Source organism: Desarmillaria tabescens (genome assembly GCF_030435595.1).
Source record: "Desarmillaria tabescens strain CCBAS 213 chromosome Unknown EV420scaffold_1, whole genome shotgun sequence".
Lineage (NCBI taxonomy): Eukaryota > Fungi > Basidiomycota > Agaricomycetes > Agaricales > Physalacriaceae > Desarmillaria > Desarmillaria tabescens.
In genome coordinates this window covers 3,907,952-3,920,135 of record NW_026848300.1, presented here as the reverse complement: position 1 = coordinate 3,920,135, position 12,184 = coordinate 3,907,952, and the positions used below count along the sequence as shown (strand labels likewise).

The window sequence follows — 12,184 nt, the reverse complement described above, 5'->3', positions numbered from 1 at the left end:
GATTCTATAATTTCCACAAGCGTCGTGTTTTCTATGGTTGAACTTGGCTTCCCCTCTTGACCCCATGGCCCTCATCCAGCCACGTTTCTGAAAGTGGACGTCAGAAAAGTTCTGCTTTCCTTTGGTCACAAGCAGCTTGACGGCAATCTAGACGCGACTACGACCGGTGCTGAAGTAATAGGCAGAAGAGGTATCACTTGCACGAGCGACTGGGCCCGTCTTCGAGTATCTATTAGATGACGAGTTGTTCTCGGGCCCGCCTCAAGGCCTCAAGCTCAAGACGCGTTGGAATGTTTCGAGCATGTTCCGATTCAAACCCCACTATGTCCCAGAAATATCTTGGACCCTGCACACCCTCCCGCAGCCTGCAGGTGCTTCAAAACAGTACAAGTCCAGTGATGTCGTACTCACGAAAACTACCTTCATCCTCTCGAAACTTTTTATCTGACGACGCTCTTCCCTGCCACGTCTCTATGGCCAAGCGAGGACAGAACCATATAGATTGTTCGGCAGGCTTGATGAGTTTAAAACCGGTGAATGCGAGCGATAGGTTACAGCGTGGAATGTACACAGAAAGACGATACGCCCGTACAGTTGGCGAGTTGTAGGAACGGATTGTTGTGGATCCCTCAGACGGAAGGACAGTGAAAATCGCGTCCTGCGATAGCGTATATGGTTGGAGTCATTGCTGAAAGCGGGGAACTGGGCTGGGGGACGGAATCCTCGAGGGGAGTGGTGAGAGTCGTGAGTGGTCGTAGCTCGAAGATGCTGACAATGGCATCGTTTGAAACCGAGTGATAGCTGTAAGTCATCGAGAGATCTAGCACAGCACCTGAAGCCAAAGCCGGCGTACCGCTATACCAGACGTTTGATGCGTCTTTACTGCGCGAGATGGGCGCAGAAATATTGACGGTTCTTGGGAAGAATCATGGTGTTTATTTCCTGTAAAAGATCAGTCAGCTGGATACGACATCGAACTGATACGAAGGTAAACGCACGATGTAATTATTAAAAAGTTCAGCCACCAATCTTCGAACAGCGTCACAAGCAGTTGCATAATCCGATGATTTCAAGGGAATAGTGCACAGTAATCGCGGCGCAATTCCTTCCGAGCATGCTACTGGTGTGGTTTCATTGGGACGAAATGGCAAAAAGTCACAGAAACGCTCACAACGTGACGTTACCACGTAATTCTGTTCGTTCTCCCTACCAGCGAGCAAATTTTCCCAGGTACATCATCTCCGAAATTCGATATGTATGTCTTCCCGTATTGTCAGTCATAACGTTTCCCCATTCGGAAACAAAGAACTCACAAAATCAATCACACGGAAGGAGCTCACACGCGACTCGACAAAACGCAATCCTCTTTGGCAATTATTCTGGTAACTGTTCCTGGCTGTTCTCAGCGCTAATCAGGAATAAGAACTAGGACACACCTTGTTGCCAATGAAAATACCTCGAATCTGCCACTACGGCACAGACTTTCATCTAAAGGACAGAGAGGCAAATCCTGCCAACATTCGAGGGAAAGACGGCTGGGCGGGCGGTTGTCGCTCGTTGAGATGAAGGTTGAAGGGAGTGAGCTTCGGCTAACTCCGGCAGGCATAATATGGCGATCGGCCCGTAAGTCCGAACTGAACATCAGGATTCAGACCCGCACGTTTGCGTCCCTTGCATCGTCGAACTTGATTTTGGTCTCATCACTTTCAACTTCTCCTTCTAAGAGTACCAATGTTGTCTATGGCACGCTGAGTTTCGAACCTATTGTGCAGTGCAGTAATAGCATTCCTTGGACACCTCCTGTCTGGAGAATTGAGCCAAAGACGCACCTTTCGACGCAGGCACTCGCTACGGTGATCGTGGGGTCCCCGACTGAGCTTCGCAACGACTAGCGCGTCTACCTCTGTTTATGCTGTTTCATCCTGTAAAAAGGAGTCATCGTTCCTATTATTCCATCTCTAGATGTCTGCCCGACTATGTTCTGGCCAGCTATGTCCTCGTATCATGTTCCGTTCAGCTGGCTTTAGCGACTCAGAAATAAACGTGATGCAAAAATAATGCTCTGATGTTACCCTAGTAAAGCATACCGATGATCCTGCCCTGCCTATCATCAAGATTGCATACCAGGATCCCTCTCATCGATGTATCAAGTTTTCTTTCTTGTGTATTTTATTCGTTGGCCCCCTCCGTACTCTCGTGCATATGACACCATCGATTACTCACGCTCATGACACGCAAAATGGCGGATCGCCTATGTTAATTCCGGTGCTATCAGCACGCTGCGCGGTGATACATGTTGCTCGCGGTAGATAGGTCGTATTACACGGCATGGTCCACTGGGGGACGTCAGGGATTTACAACCTGAGTACGCGTTTCTGTGTTTTCAGGGAATTCTGACCCGCTCATGGCGTATAGCGTACACTGAAACGTCGGTGGTATGTAGGATGATGACAGCCGAATTGTAGCATACCCAAGATGGAATATAGAACAATATCTGCTATGGTATAAAAGACGACATATGAGGTAGGTATTTCTTCACTACACTACTTCTTTCTTTCTTAACTAACTCACCGCAACCTCGCTCACAATATGCAATTCAATATTTTCAAGCACATCCGTATCCTCCCAGGTGCTCGGTGTGTATTCGTTTGAATGCTCTATTTGCACCATTACTCACGAGGAAAATCACAGGGGACTATCCAGGTTCGGACCCTATTCATCTATACTTCTCTCTGACTAAACTTCCACAAGTCCATCCAACTCTAGGCAAGGGTACGTGGGTTTTACATTGTATGAAGAGCGAGAGATATCATACAGCGCATTACAGATACATCCCTCGCGGCAAAGGGAATATCAATAGCCAAGGCTCTGCAGGAAATGGAGGAAGTCAAACGGGACCGTCTAGCAATGGAACCAAGGGTGGAGGACAAACTCAAACTAGCCAAGGCTCTAGTACAAATAGCAAGTAGTGGTCGATGATGGGAAACCCCGATCCCTTTACGCATTTGAGCTGCCGTTCTATTTTATATTTGTCCACCGGAAATAATTTGCCCTTCCTTGCCCTTCGCTATTCCCATACTAGTATTCTTTTATTTACGCGACGTGGTCGTTTCTTCACAGCGAGCAAGAGCTTCGTACTCTTCTCTCGATTCGTGCTACTAGACCTACTTATATCGTATAATTTTATATGTACACTGATACACTTACATTTGCGTGCCGCAAGCTAAGTATTTCCTGCAATGAGGAAAGCCGAGCTTGGAGAATGCTCTCATGGTTTTCAATTTAGAGGTAAGGATCGGACTCAACAGAAACACGCAGGTATAACATCGAGGTCGGAAAGAAGCCCTTGGAGGTTTCATGTGCATGCGCAACCCTGTGCTTCGAGTAAGCGTTCAACAGAGCAGGGAAAAACTTCAAATGGGAAAGCGGACTGTCTAGTTGGGAGTCGAACCCAGCCCTCGTACGCACGCGCAACGAGCGCGTACTAACCAACAGACTAACAGAGGATATTGTAACACTTATGGAAATACTATTGTCGATCCAATCGTAACCGTTCAACGTCAACAGCGATCATCTCTAGTCTCTAATCAAGAACAACATTCAGATGAAGCGCATCAGTATCTCTGCATGAATGCCATCCATCCCAAGCACGATGTTCCCCAATCCCATCGGATTATCCCAGTCATAGCACCCACATTTTTGAGATTCTATCCTAGTTACTCATGCCAGAGTCATCGTCTACCGTCGCTGCCTTTGCCTGGAACGACGTTGAATACAGCGTATTAATTACTATTGCCTCTTTGCATCTGTAGGCACCCAGTATCCACACTTTACGGTCGTCTCTAGTGTCCAAAAACACGACATTAAAATGACGTTGATTGTGACAATGAAAATTCTCACCTGGGATTTGTTAAACGCTCAAATACAAATTGTTTCCGCTGAGGATGGGCATATCTTTAGTAGACGTCACGACAGAAGATAAAATGGGCATGAATTTGCGGTCTTCTGCCATTATGCGCCTAATATACGTCCGACAGATATGAGCATAAACGATGGGTGAAAGAGCAGAACGTACGAGGGATTCTCGCTTCAAAGCATCGGCGACATCCTACAGCTCTCTTTTGAGTGAAACTCTTCGCTGGAAATAGCGTTTAATACTACGGAATTCGCGGTTTTCTGGCTTGATATTCTCGAAGAGTGTTGCACTATCCTAACGAGTCATTGTTAGACCGAGAAAACAAAGGACGTGAAGCAATTACCTGCAACTCCCTACAGCCTTTACGCCTGATGACGTTGCCAGCCAACAGTATCAAAATAATTGTGCGCATGATAGGTGAGGCCTCCTTTACTACACTGAGATCTGTTGCAGCTCTTGTTAGCTCGTTACTGTTCAGGTGCCGATACCAGTGCACTTACATCAAGGGCGATGACCAGAAAGTAAACGAACCCTGCTCCGCCAGATAGTGGTCATCCAGACTCTTGGGAAGTGCGTTGAGAACCATCGTTACTGGCACATAATCAAGATAGGTGGGTGATGCAACAGACATGGGTCATGCTAAGAAAGGGCGCATACATCGATTTTCCCAAGAAAGGCACAGCGAAACAGTACCGATGCATAAGCGCCTCAAATGATGCCGGCCATTTGATCGCACGCTGGGTGTTTGTGAAAAAATCAGGTCTTCTTCATACATCCTGGTCGTATTTCATTGGCATAAATGACTGAGCGTTCCTTCGTGAGACAAGCAGAAAGTCCATCTATGCTATCCTCAGGAGTGGCTGACGAGGATAGCGGTGTGCTCACCATGCTGGCCAGCAGGATTGAACATCGTCGAAGGGCATTTCTTGCCTACTATGCGTCCACGGATCGTCTGTTTTGGATGAGGCATTACGCTGCACGAGAGTACATGGCAAGCTTTTCAGCCGACTGCACGTAGGTCGAACGAACGAACCTTGCTGCTACCGGTGGCCTGTCTACGCGCATATACCTTGACTTTGAATCATTACCTATCTGAGCCTACTGTGGTTAAGCCGATGGTGAAAAAAAGACGCATCGAGGAGTACGTACCCCATGGAGTAACAAACCGTGGTCCCTGCAAGCTTCAAAGTACCACTGGATATAATAGAGCAGAAATTGTTAAGAGATTGAAATAATCAGAAAATTCCTGAGCGTGGAAGCCGGTATCTATCATGGGCACACTGTTGACTTCGAGGCGGTGGTGGTGGTAATAGTATCAAGTCGAAAGTGAAAGGTCCCGAACCCGGAAAGCTGATGGCTCCCACGCCACAGACGCGTCGTGCCGCATATAGAATCAATCCCAGGTCTCTAACTCGGACGACCTGGATGTTTGAAGGATCACTCACAGTTATACGTACGATATTATTCCTCACCTTATGAAACGGTTCGTTTCTTCACCAAATGGTGTACTATGTAGAGTCATTTTACCTTGCTTTCCCAAAAATTCGCAGCCTAGCACCGACAATACGTGTATGAAACATTAACACGCAGTGAAGGGCACTGGCTTCGCATATGCAATGGGCATTGATTGCGCACTGTGCAGGAAGAGGAAAAAAACACAAGTCCCAAAACCTGAACTCTCTAGCTGGGAGTCGAACCCGACATCAGCTTGTATAAAGACAATATGGACTAACCTATAGACCACTAGAAACTAATCTATTACTATCATTATTATGGATTCTATAATTTCCAACAAGCGTCGTGTTTTCTAGGGTTGAATTTGGCTTCCCCTCTTCACCCCATAACACGCCTCGTTCTCATCCAGCCGCATTTCTGAAAGCGGATGTCCAAAAGGACTTGCTTTCCTTTGGTCACAAGAAGCTTGACAACGCGACTACGACCAGTGCTGAGGTGATAGGCGGGAGAGGCATCGCTTGCACGAGCGACTGTGTCCGTCTTTGGGCATCTATCAGACGATGAGTTCTGAATCTGAGGCCTGCCTCAAAACCTCAAGATGCGTCTATGGTATTGCGGTACGCCGGCTTTGGCTTCAGGTGCTGTGCTAGATCTCTCGATGACGTACAGCTATCACTCGGTTTCAAACGATGCCATTGTCAGCATCTTCGAGCTACGACCACTCACGACTCTCACCGCGCCCCTCGAGGATTCCGTCCCCCAGCCCAATTCCCTGCTTTCAGCACTGACTCCAGCCATATATGCTATCGCAGGACGCGATTTTCACTGTCCTTCCGTCTGAGGGATCCACAACAATCCGTTCCTACAACTCGCCAACTGTATGGGGCGCATCGTCTTTCTGTGTACATTCCACGCTGTAACCTATCGCTCGCATTCACCGGTTTTAAACCCATCAAGCCTGCCGAACGATCTATATGGTTCTGTGCTCGCCTGGCCATAGAGACGTGGCAGAGAAGAGTGTCGCCAAATGAAAGGGTTCAACAGGCCGAAGATGGTTTTCAGTGATATCACGCCGTTGGTCTTGCTCTGTTTCGCTGCACTGGGGGAGCATACGCAGTGCTCAAGATACCTGTGAGACATCGAGGTATGAATCAGAGGATGCGCGGAACATCAGACGTTTGACACGTCTTTACTGCGCGAGATGAGCGCAGAAATATTGAGTGTCCTTGGGAAGAACCATGGTGGTTATTTCCTGTAAAAGATCAGTCAGCTGGATACGACATCGAACTGATACGAAGGTCAACGCACGATGTAATTATTAAAAAGTTCAGCCTCCTTCGCCTCTGGTTTCAGAGGGAATAGTGACCATCATCCATCCTTGTAATGCCGAGCAGTGGCGCTATACGAATCTTCCTTCTCCCTGATACACCAATCTTCGAACAACGTTACGAGCAGCTGCATAATCCGAAGATTTCAAGGGAATATTGCACAGTAATCGCGGCGCAATTCCTTCCGAGCATGCTACTGGTGTGGTTTCATTGGGACGAAATGGCAGAAAGTTACAGAAACGCTCACACTGTGACGTTACCACGTAATTCTGTTCGTTCTCCCTACCAGCGAGCAAATTTTCCCAGGTACATCATCTCCGAAATTCGATATGTATGTCTTCCCGTATTGTCAGTCATAACGTTTCCCCATTCGGAAACGAAGAACTCACAAAATCCATCACAAGGAAAGAGCTCACACACGATTCGACAAAACGCAATCCTCTTCAATTATTCTGGTAACTGTTCCTGGCTGTTGTCAGCGCTAATCAGGAGTAAGAACCAGGACACACCTTGTTGCCAATGAGAACACCTCAAATTTGCCACTACGACACAACTCTTCGTCTAAAAGACAGAGAGGAAAAACCTGCCGACATTTGAAGGAAACACAGTTGGGCGGTTGTCGAGCCTTGAGATGAAGGTTAAAGAGAAGGAGCTTCGGCTAACTCCGGTAGGCACGACACGGCGATCGGCCCGGAAGTACAAACTGGACTTCGGACGTCTGATTTTGGTCCGGCTGAATAGCTTCAGCATTGTCACTTTCAACTTTTCCTCGAGGCTCAAACCCCTCGGGCACTGGTAATAGCATTCCTCGGACACCTTGACTGCCTGAAGAATCGAGCTAAAGACGCACCTTTCGACGCAGGCACTCGGTACGGTGATCCTTCGGTCCCCGACTGAGCTTCGCAACGACTAGCGCGTCTACCCCTGTTTATGCTGTTTCATCCTGTAGGGAGTCATCGTTCCTATTATTCTGTTCTTACATGTCTACCCAACTATGTTCTGGCTGGCTATGTCCTCGGGATCATGTTCTGTTCAGCTAGCGTCAACGACTCGCCAGCGACTCGGAAATAGATATGATCCAAAAATAATGCTCCGATGTCACCTTGGTAAAGCACACCGGCGATCCTGCCCTGCCTATCATCATCGAGGTTTGCATACCAGGATCCCTCTCATCGATGTATCAAGTTTTCCTTTGTATTTTATTGGCTGGCCCCCTCTGTACTCTGGCACCATCGATCACCTATGCTCATGACACACAAATGGGGGGTCGTTGCTGGTTTCGGTGCCATCAGCGCGCTGTACGGTGATGCAGAGTCTACATGCTGGGATTTACGGTACACTGTTCTTTGATTTCAGGGAATTCTGACCCGCTCATGACGTATAGCGTACACTGAAACGTCGGTGGCATGTAGGACGACAATAGCCGACTTGTAGCATACCCAAGATGGAATATAGAACAATATCTGCTATGGTATAAAAGACGACGTATGAGGTGCGTATTTCTTCATTACACTACTTCTTTGTTTCTCTACTAAAGCACCGCGACCTTGCTCACAATATGCAATTCAACATTTTTAAACACCTCCTTGACCTCCCAGGTGCTCGGTGTGTACTTATTCGTTCAAATGTCTTATTTACGTATCATTGCTCACAACAGTGTTCACAGGGGACTGTCCAGGTTCGCACCCTATTCATATATTCTTCTCTCTGACTAAATTTCTACAAGTTTATCTAACTCTGGCCAAGGGTACGTGAGTTCTACACTGTATGAAGAACGAGAGATATCATACAGCGCGTCACAGATACATTCGTCGTGGACAACAGACTGCCACTAGCCAAGGTTCTGGAAATCCTGGAGGGAATTAAGAGGGGGAACCCAGCAGTGGAGCCAATAGCGGGGGACATACTCAAAATAGCCGAGGCTCTGCGAAAAATGCAGGGAGGCAGGGAGAAAACCCCAGTAGTGGAACCAATAGCGGGGGACAAACTCAAACTAGCCAAGGCTCTAAGACCAATAGCGGGTAATGGTCGACTATGGGAAACCCCGATCCCTTTACGCATTTGAGCTGCCTTTTTTATCTTATATCTGTCCACTGGAAATAATTCATGCTCCCTTGCCTTTTGCTATCCTATACTAGTATTTTCTTACTTACGTGATGTAGTCTTTTCTTCACAGCGAGCAAGAGCTTTCGTGTTCTTCTCTCGATTTGTGCTACTAGACTTACTTACATTCATATAATTCTATAATTAGTCTGATGCTTTATCTCGAAGGCTAAGTGTTTTCTATGCGACACAGTGAGGTTGAAAGATGAGTTCATTATCGCCTAAGGCTTTCGAGAATGCTTTCAACTAGTGTTTTCAGTGTTTTTGATGTAGGGAAAGAAATCGTACTGATGTTTCGCCTCCGCTTGGGTCACTGTATGTTCATTTGGCTAAATGTAATCCATTGCTTCAAGTTATGCTCGCCCGGCGGCGTAACCCTACCCTTGCCAACTTGAGCAAGTAAAATTCAAAAGAAAAAAAACTGGCGCTTTGAAATCTGCAAAGCTCTCTGCCTGGGAGTCGAACCCAGCTTTCGCGCGCCATAGATTACGTCACGTCCGTTGATATATGTTCATGTTCCGATCGCAACCAGTATTATCAGTCAACTTAAACTCCTTCCACGCTACAATCATCTCTAGTCTTTCAACATTCGGACGATGTGTATCAGGTCATCTATACCGACGACGGTTTCCTCCCGGAGAAGTCATGCACTGAGGCGTCTGCCACTCTGTTGAAGCTTCTGCGGCAGCAACATCGGATGTTCAAAAAGCAATAGTAGGGCTAGTTTTGAATTCAAGAGACACGGATACAAGGTTGGCTATTTGTCGTCGTGTTCTGCAGGACTTTTCTCATATCCTGCAGTAAATGTCGCGTCGAAAACTAATGGACACGGATTTGTATACGGTCAAGGTGAGTGAATATTCTACATTTCTAACAATAACTGATGGACACGATATAATTACAGAATCAAATGATACAGGTCACGAGAGAGGGACGCGGGTTGTAGGAATATCGGCAGACAGCAGACATTGAGACGCGGTGGATATATGCTCTCTGTCCTGGAGCCGAAACTCAACTGGATATCTAGCGTGAAACCTTGCCGTACGAGAGGCAGACACAGCTCGAATGGTTGCGATGATGAAAGTCGTGGAAGGTGCGTCAACTTAGACGACTGCAACAAAGTCAACGCTCATTCGTACCGCCAGACCACGACAAACCCGTACCATTCTGCACCAAAGGCGACTTCCCTTCATCAACCAATTCCTTCCCGCGACGCGCCTCGTTCTCATCCAATCGCCTTTCCGACAGCGGATCACCAGACCATCCCAACAATCTCGTCTTCCTTCGGCGCATTTTCGTCACCACCAACGCAGTGATAAGCAGCAGGGACACTGCTACCAGGATGAGGATCACTGCTGGGGTACTAGGCGAGGAAGGCATCGCTTGAGTGATTGTGTTGGTGCAGAAGGACCATCTTATCCTGGCAGGCCATGTGCATCCCAAGTGCTGAAATTAGAGGGAATGCCACCGAGTCATGAACGTGGGATCGTCGAGTATTCACTTGACAATCGCGCGCGACCTAGATGGTTCTCTATCAACAACTTCTTTACCTTCTCATCGTTTTCCTTGTGTCTTGCTCTCATTCACTGGTTCTCTCGTTACTATCATATCCCTCTTCCTCTCAGAATATGATGCGCAGGGGACGGGCATGAGAGATGAAGGCTATATCTGGGTCATTGTTTGGGTCTACTGATCTTCCGGCTAGTCTTTGAAAGAGCGTTACCAGTCCTGAGGTGGGTTTTCTTAGTATTCCATCTTTTATCAGGGACCTAACGAGCTTCGATAGACGCATCGGCCTTCACATGTTCATTAGAATATAGGGGCAGATCATACGAAAGCAACGAACCGTACACACGAAACTGAGAATGGACATGTTTGCTTATTTGAGGATCTCAGAGTGAGCTCTGTTACCGTGTTGTCTTGAAATGTTCTAACCTTATGATCCAGGGAGGTCAAGCTGCCTTCAATGAAGGGAAGATCGAAGACTCTCGGAACCGAGCCACCAATCCACTTCTGTTCCAATCAACGACGCCCCTTATGCCGTGCCTCGTTCTCACCGGGCTATCCCAGCGTTCACACATCGCTTTTTGAGACATGTTGTCCCTAACATATCCATGCACCACAGTTGGAGTGTGCGATTACTTGACACGGTCAAGACGGCGCATGTTCTAAAAGTATCGCCTGAGAAAGATCAGTGCCTGGACATTCGATATTGGGACAATATGGATGTCAGGTCAGTCTTTTGGCAGTGGGTTTTTCGTGCTTTTCCTCATATCTTACAGATGCAACGGCTACACCGAAGGAACGTGGGGTTGTATACTGTCAAGGTGAATGCATCGCATCATTCGCACTTATCAATAACAATAACTGACGAACGCGGTAGAATCATGAAGCCGGTTGACGCTGGCCTTGGGAAATACGCATGGGAAGCAGGGATATCAATACGGACCGGAGACATCGAGCCACAGTGGGTATATCTTACCTATATCCTAGAACCAAGGCTCAGCTGGATATCTAGCTTGAATGGTTGCGATGACGCAGGCGTTGGAAGATCCTTCATTTTAGATGACGGCGACAAAGTCAGCGCTCATTCATACCACCTGACCACAGCAAATCCGAACCAAAAAGTGATTTCCCGAACCCTTCATCACTCAATTCCTTCACGCGGTGTTTTCGTTCTCATCCAACCGCAACGGATCGCATTTCTCTCCGGACCATTGTGAAGGTCTCGCCTTCCTTTGGCCCATTTTCGCCACCGGCAGCACAGTCAGGACACGGTACGATCAGTACCGGGATAATAGTCGAGGGAGGCATTTCTGGCAGCGACTGTACGATCTTCGAGCGTCTATCAAGCGATATGGTATGGTCTCAGGTCCTGCAATAGAAGGATCGTCACCGACTAATGACCGTATCTAAGTCTGATCCGAAGGAAACACCGGAGCGGGGAGCTAGAGATGCGAATGCGAGGCCTGATGACTTAGTCGAGGGTAGTACTTTTCATGGAGGGTAGCCGAGATACTCCTCGCTACGGGTTTTCGAGAAGGATCACGGGGTTCTGAAGGACCAGTCACCAAAACGCGGAACATACGCATTTCGGCATCCTTTCAGACGAAGACGTTCGGCAAGGTATGTGGAGCAGATGTTGTTTTGAATATCGCCCGACTCAAGCGGTCTGTCTCTAGGTCTGAAAAAGCTGAATGATTGACCAACGTTTCCCCAGTTGATTATAAAAGGGGAGTTCGTCGGTGGGTTAATATCGTGCAGGAAACGCCTGATAACAGAGAGTTTGCCGAAGTCATTGCTTAGATCAGCTGTACAGCCCTTTTAGTTTGTACTTTATATTGTACATCAGACCCGGTACAAATATACATCTGGTATGTTT

The 12,184-nt window shown here is 47.5% G+C and overlaps 5 protein-coding genes across 5 annotated transcripts; all 5 read left to right on the top strand.

Annotated features, from left to right (window-relative positions):
• The first annotated feature begins 5,534 nt into the window (after positions 1–5,534).
• On the top strand, positions 5,535–6,382 carry EV420DRAFT_1500151 (uncharacterized protein). Its single transcript, XM_060471015.1, has one exon. The coding sequence runs from the start codon at positions 5,970–5,972 to the stop codon at positions 6,210–6,212; it is 243 nt and encodes an 80-aa protein (XP_060340171.1). The 5' UTR covers positions 5,535–5,969; the 3' UTR covers positions 6,213–6,382.
• Positions 6,383–7,599: 1,217 nt separating this feature from the next.
• On the top strand, positions 7,600–8,159 carry EV420DRAFT_110568 (uncharacterized protein). Its single transcript, XM_060465858.1, has 2 exons — positions 7,600–8,033; positions 8,084–8,159. The coding sequence occupies exon 1, from the start codon at positions 7,694–7,696 to the stop codon at positions 7,949–7,951; it is 258 nt and encodes an 85-aa protein (XP_060340170.1). The 5' UTR covers positions 7,600–7,693; the 3' UTR covers positions 7,952–8,033; positions 8,084–8,159.
• Positions 8,160–8,257: 98 nt separating this feature from the next.
• Positions 8,258–8,764, top strand: EV420DRAFT_1473428 (uncharacterized protein; the record flags this gene model as incomplete). The annotated part of the gene is made up of 4 exons (XM_060469132.1): positions 8,258–8,304; positions 8,366–8,377; positions 8,426–8,450; positions 8,492–8,764. 4 exons carry the CDS (start codon positions 8,258–8,260, stop codon positions 8,762–8,764), a joined length of 357 nt encoding a protein of 118 aa, XP_060340169.1.
• A 567-nt stretch (positions 8,765–9,331) lies between these two features.
• On the top strand, positions 9,332–10,677 carry EV420DRAFT_110529 (uncharacterized protein). The gene is made up of 5 exons (XM_060465856.1): positions 9,332–9,554; positions 9,604–9,651; positions 9,707–9,895; positions 9,948–10,535; positions 10,589–10,677. Exons 3-4 carry the CDS (start codon positions 9,789–9,791, stop codon positions 10,432–10,434), a joined length of 594 nt encoding a protein of 197 aa, XP_060340168.1. The 5' UTR covers positions 9,332–9,554; positions 9,604–9,651; positions 9,707–9,788; the 3' UTR covers positions 10,435–10,535; positions 10,589–10,677.
• On the top strand, positions 10,678–11,856 carry EV420DRAFT_110535 (uncharacterized protein). Its single transcript, XM_060465857.1, has 5 exons — positions 10,678–10,699; positions 10,750–11,035; positions 11,085–11,129; positions 11,186–11,662; positions 11,720–11,856. The coding sequence occupies exons 2-4, from the start codon at positions 10,917–10,919 to the stop codon at positions 11,523–11,525; spliced, it is 504 nt and encodes a 167-aa protein (XP_060340167.1). The 5' UTR covers positions 10,678–10,699; positions 10,750–10,916; the 3' UTR covers positions 11,526–11,662; positions 11,720–11,856.
• The last annotated feature ends 328 nt before the right edge of the window (positions 11,857–12,184 follow it).